The sequence below is a fragment of the Peromyscus eremicus genome, chromosome 13, assembly GCF_949786415.1.
Source record: "Peromyscus eremicus chromosome 13, PerEre_H2_v1, whole genome shotgun sequence".
Taxonomy (NCBI): Eukaryota; Metazoa; Chordata; class Mammalia; order Rodentia; family Cricetidae; genus Peromyscus; species Peromyscus eremicus.
The window spans coordinates 19,657,363-19,674,117 of NC_081429.1; the positions used below are offsets into that span (position 1 = coordinate 19,657,363).

Here is a 16,755-nt window from a genome sequence, read left to right on the forward strand (position 1 = left end):
TGCACATAGGGAGACAGAGCCGATTCGGAAAATTGTTGGTGCCTTGCAGGCAGAGTGTTCGGAGGCTAAAGGGAGAGAGGTTTGTTTCAACAGGTATTTTGGAGGTAGGAAGGAAAAGGATTGCAAGATAAATTGGGTGTGGAACATTGTGAGGAATTTGGAGGAATTGGGATGCCAACATTTTGAAGGCGCTTACTGAGGAGACCAGAGCCGCTTTCCTGAAGACGTAAGGATGGCAGTGGCTTTGGGAGTAGGGTGTGTTCAGCATGTAAGGTTGATATTAAATCAAGGAATCAGTAGGCACTTGAATATCTGGACCCGCATTTCAGAGGTTTCAGCAGAATATGTAAATTCTGGAGGCATGAACACAACGTGGCATTTAAGTCACGGAGTGGATGAGATCATACAGTGTGGAGAGGTAACAGGCTCAGGAGCTAACCTGGAGGCTGACATTTGGAGGTCAGAGAGAGGAGCCAGCAAAGGACACTGATTAGTAGGCCACAGGAAGAGAGCCAAGGGCACACTGTACCGCAAATCAAATTAGTGACGGCAGTTTCCAGGATGAAGGGTGCTCGGCTGTGTGTGTGCTCCTGGGGAGGATGAGATCCCAGCATGCTTTGCAAAAGGCTGGAAGTATGTGCACCTGGGGAATTTATGTGGCCAGTTTAGTGAGATGGAGAGGAACTGATGCAATGGACCTGTAAGTGAGCTGAGGATAGTAAGGCAAAAGGAGCAGATGAGCACAGGCCTTGATAGTCTCCACGTGTTCATGAAGCCGGAGCTGTCTGCAGATGACAGAGCCACAGAAAATCTTATTTTCTGGCTCCCTCCAAGTCCACAGGCCCTGGTCCTGGGAAGTTCTTGGTGTCACACTCAGGCCGAGAGCTTGGATTCTGTGGCAGAGAGTCGAGATAAGAGGCCCGAAGAACCTGGAGTTGTCTAGAAGGCAAAGCAAGAATGTGGCCAGACTGCATTTTTGCCCCAAACAAGCCCTTGGTGACAGATGATGCTGGTCCATTTGAGATCAGATCTTCCCTACTCAGTCCACTGGCCCAAGGTTCTCTAGAAATGCCCTCTAGGACCAATGCTATTCAGAGCTTCGTTGCCTGGATTTCTCCTTTAAACAGAAGAAGCGAGGGAGCCCAGCACTGATTAGCAGAAGCAAGGGGCCCAGCACTGATGATGGTTGTACTTTATCCCTTTTCAAGATCCTGCAGTCTAGCTTGATGACATCCCAGTCAGCCATCTCTGATAGTTAAGGGAAGCATAGGGGTGTGGCTGACTTTTAAAAAGGTAGGTTAGTGGGACTGGACAGACAGCTCATCAGTTAAGTGCACTGGCTGTTCTTCTAGAGGACCTAGGTTCTTTTCCCAGAACCCACATGGTGACTCAACTGTCTATACCTCCAGTTCCAGGGGATCTGATACCCCTCTTCCACCCTCCTGGGGCATTACACACGTGTGGTGCAGAGACATACACTCAGTCCAAAAAAAAAACCCATACACATAAAAATAAATTAATTTAAAGTTCAAAAATTGGACTATGTTGTACCATAGTCATATGGGACTGGCTGTTTCGTGTACATGTAACTTGGTGTTGGAGGACATCTGCCCCACTGGGAATGGGTTGCTTTGGAAGGGGAGTTGATGCAGCAGCACCGAGAGGAAACCTCTGAGCAGCTGACAGAGATGGAAGTCAGCAGGGCCGTGGCCTCTGAATATGAGCTCTTTGGGGTGGTAGAGAGAAAGAGCTATTTTTCCAGATGTAACTGAAGGAAGAAGGCGTCCAATCAGCTGTGCTTGAGCGGTCACAATAACCAGTCTCCAGCAGCTGGTGTCCTCCCTGGGGCAGATCATGACTTAGTATGTTCCGATTCAGCCGTGGGTGCAGTCATGATTTTGTTCATAGGTTCGAATGGGCACTGATCCTGGTCTACTGGTCTACCTTGTTGTAGACTCTGAATGAGCTCTGCCCTGTGTCTTTGATATGTGTGATTTTTTTTCCCCTCAGCTTTTCTCTCACCCACTAGCAGAGAAAATCAAATATGACCTTCTTCCCTGCTCCTCGGCAGTTCAGCACTGACGATGCCTCCCTATAGAACTGATTAGCAAATCAAAGGAGAGCGTGCTTTTCTCACAAGTGATTTTCTTGCCCTACAGAAAACTGTCATTTTCAATATTGCTATCCGTATTCTTTGACCTGTCAGCATAATTGAAACATTTTCTATCGTTTCTATTTCTTTAATGCACACTGTGAGTACATCCCTTTAAGGTCATGCCACTCCCCTCAGCCATGTGGATGGAATTTGCTCATGAGGTATATATGTTAAGGATTTTGGCTGTTTGGAGGGAGACTTTATTCCAGTGCGTAATATACTTTAAAAATGGTTTTCATTCGACCATTAATGCTGATATTGCCTCAGGTCATACTTTTCTGCATGTACTTAATTCAATATCGAATCCTGGGCACTGGTCATTAATTGTATCGGTAGAGTTACAATGAAAGTGAAAGTCCTCTGTAATGTCTGTTGGCTTCCCTCTTCCGGAAACATCTGTGGTAATGTTTACATTGGGTAATACGCAGGTTTGGGAGCAAGGCCTCGTAGCAGAAGCTTTCCCAAGGCTGCTCTTTTTCTTTCTCATTGTGCTTGTTAAGCTCCAGGCAGCTTGGCTATGTACAAGACTCCATCGCCCAGCACAGGTAGCTCTGGAAGGATATATTAAAATCTGGCACCCACACATAGTATCTTTAAAAGTTCTGAGAGAACACTAAAGCTTCATTTTAGGGAGCTGTGTGAGGCAAATCTGAAGTTCTGATTCTGCACGGGATGGGAACTTGCTTGACTGTGACCTCTGTGGTGAGAAGGCCCCATTGGAGGGATGATTGTTTTCAATCCTGGAGCTCAGCAGGATGAGTCACAGCAATTTGAGGAAGCAGCTCCAGTCTGTTGTACTGTGATAATGCATGAAGAAATGTCTTCATTTGCTCCACACAATGTTTAGGAAGGTATGGACGGAGATGCCATGCATTTGACTCCTAAGCATTTTTACTTTTTTTGGGATTGGACTTGGAGCTACAACAGTAGATAGCTTCTGAGTGTTCATCTTATTTGAAACATCACATAGCTTTCCGACTTGCAGAATGGACTTGGTTCTTTAGTCTCCCGTGCTATGTTCAAACCCATAGTATCAGATAACTATAATTCTGCATCTTTTCTTCCCCACACTGGCGCTAGAGGCATGCCACACCACACCCAGTGCACCAGCTTTTCCTCCTGCATGTGCTGCATATTGGGGCAAAAAAGTCACACCTTTGCAAGTCTCAGCTTCGTACAGTGTCTCTTCATTCCTTTTTTCTTTTCTTTTTTTCTTTAGACAGGATCTCACTTTGTAGCTCTTGCTGGTCTAGAACTTAGTAGGTAGACCAAACTCACCTTGAAGTCACAGATATCCCCCTGCCTCTGCCTCCTCTCTCTACTTTTTTTTTTTAATACTGTATTTATTTGTGTGCTTGTGTAAGTCAGAGAACAAGTTCCAGGAGTTGAATTTTCTCCTTCTGCCATTTGGGTCCTGGGGATTGGGTTGGTTTACCAAGCTTGGTGGCACACCCTGGGTATTATTGCTTTTTTATAACACATTTTGATGCTTTCCTGGAAATAACCATCCTTATATTTCTATTATTTTTTATTTTTTTTTAAATTTTTTGGTTAGGGTGAAGAGATGGCCCAGTGTTTGAGAACACTGGTTGCTCTTCCAGAGGACCTGCATTCAATTCCTAGCACATATATGACAGGTCACAACTGTCTATAACTTTAATTCTAGGGGATATGATGCCATCTTCTGGCCTCTAAAAGCACTTGGCACACATAGGCAAAACACTCAGGCACATAATAAAAATTAAAATTAAGAAGTGTTTTTTCTTTTTCAATTTTTAGTGGCTAAAGTCTAATCCATGATTGGATCTACCCTGTGATGATCTACTTTTGAACACTTAGGTGTTTGGTCCCCCCCCCCCCTTTTTTTTTTTTTTTCCTTTTTGCCTTCCTCATAATGGAAGTTAATTGTTCACCATGCAGATAATTTTTTTTCTTTTTTCTTTTTTCTGTTTTTTTCCAAGACAAGGTTTCTCTGTGTAGCTTTGCACCTTTCCTGGATCTCCCTCTGTAGACCAGGCTGGCCTCGAACTCACAGAGATCCGCCTCCTCTGCCTCCCGAGTGCTAGGATTAAAGGTGTGTGCCACCACCTCCTGGTGATAATTATTTTTTTAAACTCTAAGATGAGCTTTTAGGGACCTGGTATGCAGGCATGTGCATATGTGTGTTGGTGTGTGTGTATGTGTTTATGTCTGTATGTGTGTGTGTGTGTGTGTGTGTGTGTGTTGCTTACACTGTCATCTTATATATTCAAAGTCATCAGTATATATCTTAAGTATTTTTGTCGTCCCACTGTGGGCATTGTGCCCAACCCTGGGCTTTCAGTTCAGAACTGCTGTTCAGAAATGTGACAAGTGCATGCATATCTTTCCTATACTTGGAACTGAGCACACAGGGTTGAACAAGTCAGAGATGGTTCTTCCTGCTGCAGTGTTCTGTAAAACAAGGTTATTAGGATGTCAAACCTCTAAATGTGGGGATCAATTAACAACGACAACATGCCCTGAATGTCACACAGAGAAATAAAAGCACTCCCAATGACGCATTAGGGCATGCTTGTGTCTATGGCAGTTAGAGTTGATGAATTGATTTTTCTTTGGATTGTCCAGTATTTGTTAACAGGCTGAGGTGGAGTATTTTTGTTCAGTTTCTGTGGTTTTTTTTTTTGACCTGGCAAATTAACTGCAGTCTATTTTGCTTAAATTTAAAATCTCTCTCTGGAATATAACATGTGTCAGCATTAGTGATTCTGGAGACCCACAGACCATTTAGGCCTGGATTTGGGGGGAATAGGAAACAATCCTCAAATATCTTGGTTATTCTCTTGTACTTTAAAAAAACATGATTAGGAGCCGGGGGGGTGGGGGGGGGGGTGGGGGTGGTCGTGGTGGTGGTGGTGGTGGCGGCGGCGGCGGCGGCGCACGCCTTTAATCCCAGCACTCGGGAGGCAGAGGCAGGTGGATCTCTGTGAGTTCAGGTGGATCTCTGTGAGTTTGAGGGAAAAAAAAAAAAACATGAGTAGATAAAGATGGCGGCCATGGAAAGGTTTTATGCCACAGAATGGCATTTCAGTCGCAGCTGCCCCTCTGTTGTGCTTTGGGAAGCCGCACAGACAAGTGGGGAGGGTGGGTGGCTGCCCTCTGTGCGCCTTAGCGGTGCCACAGTCGTGGTTCATATGGCTTCCCCCTTCCTTTGATTCCAGGGCCAGCTTTCGATATTGCAAGAGAAGATAGACCATCTGGAGCGTTTGCTGGCGGAAAACAACGAGATCATCTCAAATATCAGAGACTCGGTCATCAACCTGAGCGAGTCTGTGGAGGACGGTCCGAAAGGTTCCCCGGACAATGGCAGCCAAGGCTCGGCACACCTCCTGTCCTCACAGTCCGCCCTGCAGGTTGACCCCAAAGACTGTCTGTTTGCCTCGCAGAGCGCAAGTCAGCGTCGGGATGTGCAGGTAGTGGAGAGTGGCTGGTACCAGCCGCCCTTTCGCTTGGCTTCAGATTTGCTCTTGGGTCTGTTCGTATTCTGTACGTTTCTGAGCTCCGGGCTCCAGTTTCTGCTGTTGCCGTGACTTCCCTTTTCTCACCACGATTTTTCTTTGTTAGTGATATCACTCACTACTCCCGTGATTCTGATTTTCTTCTGAGCATTGCCATTTTTCCTGCTTTACCGTCTTTATCTTCCGGAGAGGTGGGAAAATCTTTAGAGGTTTTGTTTTGCCTAAGTGATATTTTTACCTTCTTTTGGAGAAAACAAGTGTATTCCCTTGTTGCTCTGCACAACACCAGAGTAGATATTTGGAGGTAAGATCCTATGGTAGGGCAAGGAATATTCTAGAGCTGTGCTTTCCACTACGGGGAGTGCCCTCCACACATGGCTACAAGCACTCACAATGTGGTCTTTTGACTTGAGATGCACTCTGGAAGTTTGTCATGGAAACACAGAGTGTTTTGGCCTTCATTGTATCTTTATTTTGTATTTTTGTATTAATTATGTGTTGGTTTGATAATACCACGGATAACTTAGATAAAGTTGATAATTAAATGCAAGTTAGCAGAGGAGGCCATGTTAAACCTTGTGCCTTGGACCAGGTGTGTAGCTAGAGGTTTTCCTGCCTGGCCCACAGTCAGGACAAATCTCTGTCACCCGCCAGTCCCACAGCCGCTCAGACCCAACCAAGTAAACACACAGAGACTTATATTGCTTACAAACTGTATGGCCGTGGCAGGCTTCTTGCTAACTGTTCTTATATCTTAAATTAACCCATTTCTATTAATCTATACGTTGCCACGTGGCTCGTGGCTTACCAGTATCTTAACATCTTCTTATGGCGGCAGCTGGCAGCAGCTCTCTGACTCAGCCTTCCTGTTTCCAGAATTTTCTTCTCTGCTTGTCCCACCTATACTTCCTGCCTGGCTACTGGCCAATCAGTGTTTTATCTATTAACCAATCATAGCAACACATTTAACATACAGAACATCCCACAGCACAGGAGTGTGAACTCCATAGGAGGATCCTAAAGGGTGAATGTTTTAAAAGTTGTGTGAAATTAGATGGCCTCTAGCCTGACCTTAGAGGAGGCACTTTCCACCAATTCTTGGAAGGCTGTAGAACATGATATGATCTTGAGGCCATGGCTCACAGGCCAAGCTGCAAGCTTACAAGCTGGAGGCCATGCAGCTGGCCAGGCCCTGTACCTGTATGTACCCTCATTAGTTAGCGCATGGGCAGATCCAGATGGGATCAGAGTTCTGTGCTTTTCAGGTTATCTATTTCCTTGGGGCTTGGCTTCATTTTGCTTCTTCCTGAGTACTTCTTAGGACCACCTTTGTCCACTGTGGGAGGGGAATAGCAAGGGCAGGCCCTTTTGTTGCTGCTGTTGTTTGTTTGTTTGTTTGGTCTGAACGTGGGCTGCTTATACTGGAGTTGCAGAGCACCTGCTCCTGTGGCAAGAGTGAGGAGGGAGGACGTTTACTGTAGGGCTGAAGAGAGGACTAGCAGTTCCTGTGGATGCTTCCCTCTGCCCAGCTGTGTACCACAGACTGCCAGGCTTGTTCTTGGAGTCAGTTTTATTCATTCAAGGCATGAGTCCCATAGCAAGAGATAGTTTGAAGAATATTTTAAGATGTGTTACATTTGTTTATGCTGTGGAACGTTTGCTTTAATGATGCAAAGATGTGTTGCACTCTTTTATGTTGCCTTTGTTTAACTCTGTGAAGCTGTGTTACTTTGCGTGTCTAAAACACCTGATTGGTCTAATAAAGAACTGAACAGCCAATAGTGAGGCAGGAGAAAGGTTAGGCGGGGCTGGCAGTCAGAGAGGATAAATAGGAGGAGAAATCTAGGAGAAGGAAGAGGAAAAGAGCAAGAGAATAAGGAGAGGAAGATGCTAGGGGCCAGCCACTCAGCTACACAGCCAGCCACAGAGTAAGAGTAAAAGTAAGATATACAGAAGTAAGAAAAGGAAAAAGCCCAGAGGCAAAAGGTAGATGGGATAATGTAAGCAAAGCTGACTAGCAACAAGCCAAGCTAAGGCAGGACATTTATAAGTAAGAAAAAGTCTCTGTATGTATTTACTTGGGAGCTGGGTGGCGGGCCCCCAAAAGAGGCAAAGAGTAAAAGAACAAAACCAACCAACAATAGTTATTGTCTTGAAATACTTCATGATCACTGTTACTTAATTTTCTGACATTCTTATTTTTTGTAATGTTTTCATATTAATTAAGATATAATTTTTATAGCCTGTTGAATTTTAACAATTTAAATTTTCTTAGTTGTGTTGTACATTTAGTATTACAGAGAATATGAAGAATAAAAGTAAAGGTTTGTGTTTTGGGTAGGATACTGTTTTTTCCTTTATGTCCAAATGGATTACTATCTACAAGGAATTATGTATTGGGAAGCTAGAAGACTTTTGTTTGGTTTTTGAAATGAGGTCTCACTGTGTGGCGACCTTCCTGCCTCAGCTTTGTGCTGGAACTATAGGTATATACCACTATACCTGGCTATAGAAACACGTTTGGCAACTTAAAAGTTAAATCTAGGTTTAAAAAAAATTATTCCATGTGTATTTTAGAATAAAAAGGTAAATATAACATTTGACAGATAGGAAAATACACATGAGTTTTCAGCCAGATACAGATTTAGAAGCTACCAGACTGATTATGAAGCCAACACCCCAAATGAAGTAAGAAGCCACATTGAGTACATGTTTGCAAATGTTGAAATATTTGCTCATAACCAAATTCCAAGAGAAATCTTTTGTTGTGTTTCTGTTTTCCTGTTAATCACACTGGCACTAAAAACAAGAGAAAGAGGAATTCCAGTAAATGAATGGAATCATATTTATCCAAAGCAGATGGGGAGGGCTCATTTATCAGGGTAGTTATATAGCACAATTAGCCTTTCAGGCCTTTGGATGATGAGCAAATGTTTTTTGGCCTTGAAAGTTTCCATTGATTTTTTATATAATTAGTTTTGTTTGATTGCACATTGATAAAAAAAAAAAAACAGCAAAGACTATCTTTGAGCAAATATTGACCAGCCTTAAGTATAGATTAACAGTGCTTGAAGTTTAACTTTTTTTCTTTCCTATTTTTAGATGTTGGATGTTTATGATCTGATTCCTTTTGATAACCCAGATGGTGGAGTTTGGAAGCAAGGATTTGACATTAAGTATGAGGCTGATGAGTGGGACAGTGAGCCCCTTCAAGTGTTTGTGGTGCCTCATTCCCATAACGACCCAGGTAAAAGCTGTTCTTCCTAATCGCTCCATCAAGCTTGTCCAGCACCCGTGTCCTCTAATGAGGGTCCAGTAGAGCTCACACCTCTGACTTTACAGCGATGTATTCTTGTATCATATTCTCATTTTATCAATTTATGTGCCATTACCAGGTAGTACTTTGTAGAGCAGGAAACAATGATAAACACAAGAAGGATTTGGGGAATATAACATTTCAGGGTACTGTAGTTTATTTTTTCTGCTTCTGGTGAAATATTGCATGGGAGGGCTGGCTGGAGGGATAGTAATAAGTTAAGAGCACTTATAATTTTTGTACAGGACCCAAATTCAATTCCAGAACCCACAAGGCAGTTCACAGCCATTGTAATTCCAGTCCCAGGAGATACCTCAGTCTCTTCTGATGTCAGCAGGTATGAGGAATGCTTGTGACATGCAGGCAAAGCATTCATACATATAAAGTAAAACAAATCTAAGACATTAAAAAATACTTTATGAGAGAATCTCATTATATCTGTAAACTCCGCTTCACAAAGGCAGAGTGCTCTTTGGAAGAGTTGCGTCTTTAACACAGAGAAGGGTAAGTAGTGATTTGGGAGCTTTGGTAGATGGGTCTGAGCCCTAGCCTGGGCCAGTAGAGTAAGATGACTTTAGGCAAGTCACTTCATCCCTCTGTGGATAAGGTTTTTATCCGGTAGAATTAGGATGATGGTATCTTCCCAGGATAAAATGTAAGGAATCCTGTGTGACAGAAAAATAGCTGCTATTATTCTAATTACTGTTATTTCACACGAAGGCTTTTATTTGTTGAGTCCAGTAATCCCTCCCCTCAGCCCCAAGGTAAGGGGAAATTGCTATAATTTTAGTGGAGCACGTGATTTGATGTGCGTACAAACTGGTGTATGTGCATACTTACTGGGGTGAATCCACAGCATAGGGTGAACGCCCAGTGCATTTAGTACAGTATTTCTTGAAGTTGTATTTCTAAACACTTTTCTTTTTTAAGGACTTTACTAAGTGTGTGTTTCTTACCTTTCTCAAGAACCTAGTTCTTTCTAGTTCACCTGTTACTTTCAAGGATTTTTTTTTTTCTTCCACATCATCTACTTCCATTCTTTACTAGTTTACTGGATGTCCTCTTTCCTATGACACCTTTCTGTGATGTAAGTACAACTTACGGTCTGAACAGTGTTCGTCACTTTTCTCTCTTAGGTTTTTTTTTCTGAAGTCTTTTTCATCCATTTCCCCTTCCTTCTTTGCTCAGTTCCACCAGCTCCATTTCTTGTTCCTCTGTAACTTAAGCACTCGACTGTAATATTAAAAGACGTGGTTTACTAGGCAGGGGGCTGAGTGTTTTGCAAACAGCTAATGCTTAGAAGAGGTTGGTGGTACCACTCACTGCAAAGGTGTTATCATCTTGTCAAGGTGATGTAAGGAGCGAGCATACTGAAATCCCTCATGTCTTGTTCACCTGGGTTTCTTTCTCGAGTAAACCCAAATGACAAAGAACACTGGTCTCCTCATCAAGGTTGGTTATTCTTAGCCTAGTACTGGTATGTCATAACGTGTAAACATGTAAGCTCTTCTCCGAGCTGTCTACATACCACAGGCGCACACCGTACTCATACCCACACTTGCACGTCTACATGCGTGTAGAAATGGACAGAGTTTGTACTGAGCCTACTCACTTAGTTTAAGCTCACCAAGGGGTAGGGCTTTGTCTTACAGACTGCCCTTTGAGGAACAGCTAGTCCAGCAGCTGACACCTAACACCCATCCTTTCAGTTCTGCTCACAAATCATCGCACTAATAACTGACTCTCTAGGTCAGGGTCAAACACTTGGCTTGTTGCTTAGCTCATGTTCTGCATCAACTCCCATCTTTTCTGGCATCTCCTTATTTCTATTCCTCTAAGAAACAGTGACTTGAAAATGTCCTTTGCACTTTTGAGAGTAGCAGCAGTATTAAGCTCTTTGAGGGCAGGGATTGCTTCGATCCCTGTCTGCTTGCCTTATGGCTTCTGCTGTAGTATGCTGTTTTGTGAGAGGACATCCTTAAAAACTGTTTCTGACTGCAGTAAATGAATCTGTCTGTTGGTATCCTAGCAACCATAGTTGAATCTTTTGTCTTAGTAGATGTTAATGACCCTTACCCTTAGGCCCTTCTCCACTTGAGTTAAAAATAGTGGTCAGAAACAGACCCATTAAACCTAAAGCAATTTTTACCATGAAACCAAATGGTATAGGAAAGAACTCACTGACTTTTTGAGTTATTTTCACTATTCCTTAACAAAAATAGAATATTGATAACCTAAATTATCCTGTGAAAAATGAAAGCATTCAGATCATGAAAAATCACTGCCTTAATAGGGAGAAAACAGAAAAGTATATGCATGTGTATTCTAAGTCAAAATATGACTGTAATGGGAAATCTTTGTAGAATACTCCCAAATGAATGTGCAATTAGGCAATTTACTTTCTAAATGAGATTTATAGAAAGTTGTTTGCAATTTCTGCAGCAACAATTTAAAACAAGCTTTGACTCAGTCGTTTGTTTCATCAGTGGATTTATGTCTGTTGGGAACAGAAATATTTGAAATAGATTTTTAAACGAGTCCTGTATTTGTCCCTTAGCAAAGAATTGGTGGTGTTTATATAAACATGCATACCTAGATGAACACGTGTGTGCAAATTGTTTCCTTTGGGGGTGAGTTAGTATTAGTAGGTAAGACAAGGTACATTTTAAAAAGCAGTATCTTTTTTTTTTTCCTAATTAAGTCTTCTTCCAGGCCACAAGGATATGTTATACAGCATTCACATGGTTTACATGAATTAAAAAAAAACAGGAAAGGAGTTGTTAGGTAAATGCTGATAGCTCTGTGCTGTTATGGATTTGAAAAGTTTTGAATCATAGACCATGAAATGAAATATGAGTTGATTGATACATGTTCATGTTATATTTAATAAGCTGATTAAAACACAATTACAGCACCTTTGTATCTACAATCTTAATTCTTTACTTCCCACCAGTTAAACTGCCAAAATATTTAGTTAATTTTTCTTCAATGAAATCACCATGTGTAAAGAAAAGATAAGGTACTGAATGGAAGCTTGAGCAGCATATTGTCAGGGAAGCAGTTTGTAAAATGAACATTAGATAGTAATCCCCTTGTGGTCTGACTCTATAACAGTAGGGAGAGCTCGTCACTCAAGTCAGACTGGAAAACAATTTTCCTTTGTGCATTTATAGTGCTTTAGAAAAAAATATTGATTTAATGAGCGATGGGATTTTGCCCATTTTTAAAATGAAGAAAATACATTTTTTTTTGTATTTAGTGTCACATAATAATTAGAAATAGATTTGTTTATACATCTGTGGCTAAGTTCAAAAAGAATAAAAACATGAAACCACAGTCTGACTTTCAAAGACTTTTGGTTACATATTATGTATGCTCTTGGAATTTTGAAGTGTTTTGCCAGCTGTTGGTGGTGAATGTCTGTGTCTATCGAAGTGGAGAAGGGAGCCGGTGAGGTGGACAGTGATGGGGTATTTGATGTCGGTATAGGGAGGAAGTCCAACTCTGCCTAGCTAGTGCGGGGTAAGCTGTGTTCTTTGGTTTTGATAACCACTATGGAAAATTTCAATTCCCTCAGCCCACATAGCGTGAGGAACTGAGAGATAGGGTTCTTTGTCCATCCTGCATCAAGGAAGGGGAGAGCAGCAAGCTAAGTCACATTTAATGATGTAGTAATTTGTTGGAAGTCAGTCAGTGAGAAATTCTCAGAGGATGGTGAATCTAAGCTCATATTGTCTCATTCCAAAATCCCTGTTTTTCCCATGGGCCATCCTGTTTCTTAAGATACTTATTTAACTCAAACAGATTCTGTATCTTCTTTCTTTTAAATGAAGATTAGCCAATTTAGCACATTTGTCTGGATTTCTTGGTTATTAATAAAGTTAGCAAATAAAAATTCAAGACAGTCATTCAAACTTGAATTTCTAGTAAACAATGGATAGTTTTTTTTTTGTTTTTTTTTTTTTTAGTGTGTGTATTCCAGGTTTTAAATCGGTCATATTTATATTAAATGTTTATTTGCTGTTTGAAATTCAAATTTAACTTGGCATCTTGTATTTTATCTGAATTGATAGCATTTGAGAATTAAATAGCACAGAGCTTTATGGAATTCTGTGTTTAAGAGAGATCCAAAATGTGCGAATTGAGATTCCTTTTTCAAGGAAGAAAGCTCTGGTGATTGGGACCATCTGTGGACTTCATTCTTGAGGAGTGCACATGTCAGTTGCTCTTGAGAGATGTGGGTGATCATTGTACATCTCCTGACTCAGCCTCCATCTGTTTTCCTAGGCTGAATGTGTGAGAACCCACCAATATAGTAATACAAGTTAGCATTGACACTTAGGTCCATGTTCCAGGCATCTCCCACCATCCTGGGCATTTTACGTATATTAAAACCATGACTCCACTCAGCAGCACTATGATAATTCTATAGCATCATCCTCATTTCACACAAAACAAGTCAGGAGAGAGGACAAGAGATCTGCCTGTGGCAGAGTGGACTTGGCACATGTAACATTGGCTTCTGAACTATGACTTGAGATTTGTTCTTTAATATAAAACCACCATCCATGGGTAACATTACTGATGTCGCAGGCAGAGCATCTATGAGGAAATTAAGTACTTTCATGGCTAATATCACCTATGCTAGTAACAGTAGACACAAAAATGATTTTATTAACTGTCTTGCAAAAGTGGACACATCACGGTGTTATTTCCTATTCTTTTTTCCTTTTGAAAAAAGGAAATGCATTTATTCCTATTGAGATGGATGTCTGTCTTTAAATACATGGCCTTCCTTATTGCTGTGTTTTCCTTTATGATTAGAAGTGAGTTAGAAGCCGCATTTTCCAGCTTTTAAAGTGACTTCCAGAAACGGTGATACCTTGCACAGCTTGTGTGACCCTAAGTCTGAATAATCTGCTTATGGAGCGTAAGAGTAACTCATTAATGTCTTTAATATACAACTCCCCACTCATAATTTTAAGCAGCTGCTCTCTTTGTGGGGCGGTGGTAGTAGATGCTCACAGAGTCCCCTTAGCGGAGGAGAGCGATGAGTTTAACGTAGATGGATAACTTTGGGAGCCTGATCTCACAGTTTTTAGTATCAGATATCAAGGTATGCAGGTCTCTTAATGGGCACTTAGGAGAGCAGTATGGGTGGGGATCTCAGGCATTACAGAGCTGCAAGGCGAGCCCACCCACAGCTGTTCTAAGGGGTAATGCAGATCGGTTCTGTGGTGTGGGGTGAAATTTCCAATGGCGGCTTCTCAGATGCATTAAAAAGTGCCATATCTCAAACAGGGTTACTGGAGTGAAGCTGATACGCTTAGAAAACTATTAGATGATGCTGAGCCTCCTAGAACGAAAGGTTATCTTCCTTTGGAAACCCGAGTTCAAAGCGTTTAGAATTTTAGAGGAATCAGCAGGTTTGTAGGTTTGCAGAGACTTTGGAAGAGCCTCAGCCTCATTTTCGGCACTCCTCACATCCTGAAAACTTTTCTTCAGTCACGGAGTTCTCTTAACTTCGCCTTGTTGCCCGCCTGAGTCCTTCAGCCCATCTCTACTCCACTCGGAAATCATTTCAAGCAGAGCTACCGCCATCTGGCTTCCCGTTCTTGTTTCCACTTTACCTTTTAGTTTATGCCGAACACTCTTAGTGTCCTTACCTTCCTCCCTCCTGTGTTCTTGTAAGAAAAGACCATGTTTAGGAGATTCTTACTACCGCACTTGTATTTAATTCAGTTGCTTACTGTATTCTCGTCACATGGCCTGCCAGCAGTGCGACCACACACACCTGGTGGCCACACCCTGACGTACCTGGTGGCTTATTGTTGTCCAGGTTCTCTTGCCTCTGTCCTAGGAGGTGTATTCTAAGACTTCTGTTGTCCTGCCAGGACTCCACCATTTCTCTGTTCTCACAGCATTTTGTCTTGATATTCTCTGTAGACTCTGTTTTCATTTAGCTTTGCCTTATTACTTGCTTAGCCCTTATTAGATACTCAATACGTGTTTGAAGGAGTAAACTGGAATGTTAATTAAAGCTCTTCCAGTTTATTAGGGGGGAGCAGAAGAGCCTAATTTATAATAAAAACATTGGAATTAAAATTAATCAGCAGCATAATCAAATAATGGTAATAACAATTAAGATTATATGCTGTCCCTTAAGTACAAGGTTGGATGTTGCAGTTTGATATTGAAGGATTAACAAGCGATGGGAGGAGAAATTTGTCAATCATTTATTGATAGAAGATAACTTTATTACCAAGATAAAGAAGGTTTATTTGAATTTATTTGAATTATTTGGGGATACTGTAACAGTACAATGGAAGTAATTCCAAGTTTGAGTTGCTGGTCTTTATGTGATCAACAGTATGCCATTTACCTGACTATAATTACTTTCAGCTCAAAGTCTTTCCATGAAGTCCTAAAAGCTAGTGATGATAACTTTCGAGTGCAATTAATGTTATTTAAAGAAATGATTATAGCAGCAGTGACCCTCACAATGTAACAATGCTATTGAGAGAGGTTTCTTTTTTTTGGAATGTATGTGCCTACTAGCGGTGTCATGTGTCGCCCCCCCCACCTCCCCCTCCCCTCGAGACAGGGTTTCTCTGTGTAGCCCTGGCTACATTATGTAGACCATGCTGATCTCAAAGTCACAGAGATGGTCCTGCCCTGCCCGTGTTTCCAAAGTACTGGGATTAAAGGTGTGCTCACTCCACTATGCCTGGCCTCCTAGAGACTTTTAGAATGTAATTAGTGGTGCAGCTTGGAGATACTGGGCAGTGACCATTAGGGTAGCAGAACATATTAAAGGTGACTGAAGTAAGTTGTGCATTTGGCTTCATTCTAGGTGAACACATTTTCATGTGTAGCCCACGTGCTTGAGGTTTTGTTCATTGGTCATGCACATACTCACTGAACTCTTTCATTCACGAGAATAGGCTGGTTTGAAGTTTTAGTTGTGGTGTTTGCCCAGCTCTGCTTCTCAATTTTTCAGAAGCTAGGGCCAAAATACACAAAGGCCCACATTCTTTGTTTTTGAATATTTAAAAGTTATAAATCAAAGAAATGAATTGCAAAGAGATGAGGAGATGAGAGAAGAAAAGAGGAGGCGAGGGGGGCCTTCCGCTTCCCTGAGGTAACAGAAGTAGATCAGGGATCGGATAGATCAGTGTGGGTGTAGACCTCTCAGGCTGCAGAAATGCCATGGCATATTTGGGAAGAGACAACCTGTGGGGTAGCCAGACTCTCTTTCCTCCCCTATCTGGGCTTGACTCCATCCAATAAGAGTTGTGCTTACACGTGCTTACACAGCATTATCTACACTGTGGAATGGCAGTATTTCGGATACTCTCAGCTCTGAAGGTCCTACTACAGGGCTGAGTGTCCTAATGAGGAAGGACTTACAAAAGGGCCCTAGCAGGCTGTGAAAGTCAACTCGAGGCTGTTTGACTCTGATTTCTAAGCTGTAGGACTTAGTGGGCAGGGCAAACTCTGAGTGGGAAAATTCTTTGCTCTGGGGTACTATTGTAGAAATGAGTGTGGTCAGCAGAATAATGAGATATTTCTGGAGCCCTGTTCTCTGGCGAGGCACCTTTTACCCAGGTTGAGGGGGATGGGGTGGGGTAGGTGGGTAATACTGTGTATGAAAGGAAGTGTCCCTTAAGAGGATTGGATTTCCAGGTTTCCAAGCTATGATCCAGAGTTCAAAATACAAAAATACAAAGCATGATTTGCCAGTGAATAAGTACTAAGTTGCTTAATTGCACATAAAAAATAGACAA

At 41.9% G+C, this 16,755-nt stretch overlaps 1 protein-coding gene across 2 annotated transcripts in view; it reads left to right on the forward strand.

The window, feature by feature from the left end:
• Man2a1 (mannosidase alpha class 2A member 1) overlaps positions 1-16,755 on the forward strand; it is a 173,887-nt gene that overhangs the window by 19,564 nt on the left and 137,568 nt on the right. For both annotated transcript variants that reach the window (XM_059278209.1, XM_059278211.1), the window contains exons 2-3: positions 5,356-5,607; positions 8,755-8,899. In XM_059278209.1, the coding sequence (XP_059134192.1) occupies positions 5,356-5,607; positions 8,755-8,899 (397 nt within the window). The remainder of the gene's footprint in view (positions 1-5,355; positions 5,608-8,754; positions 8,900-16,755) is intronic.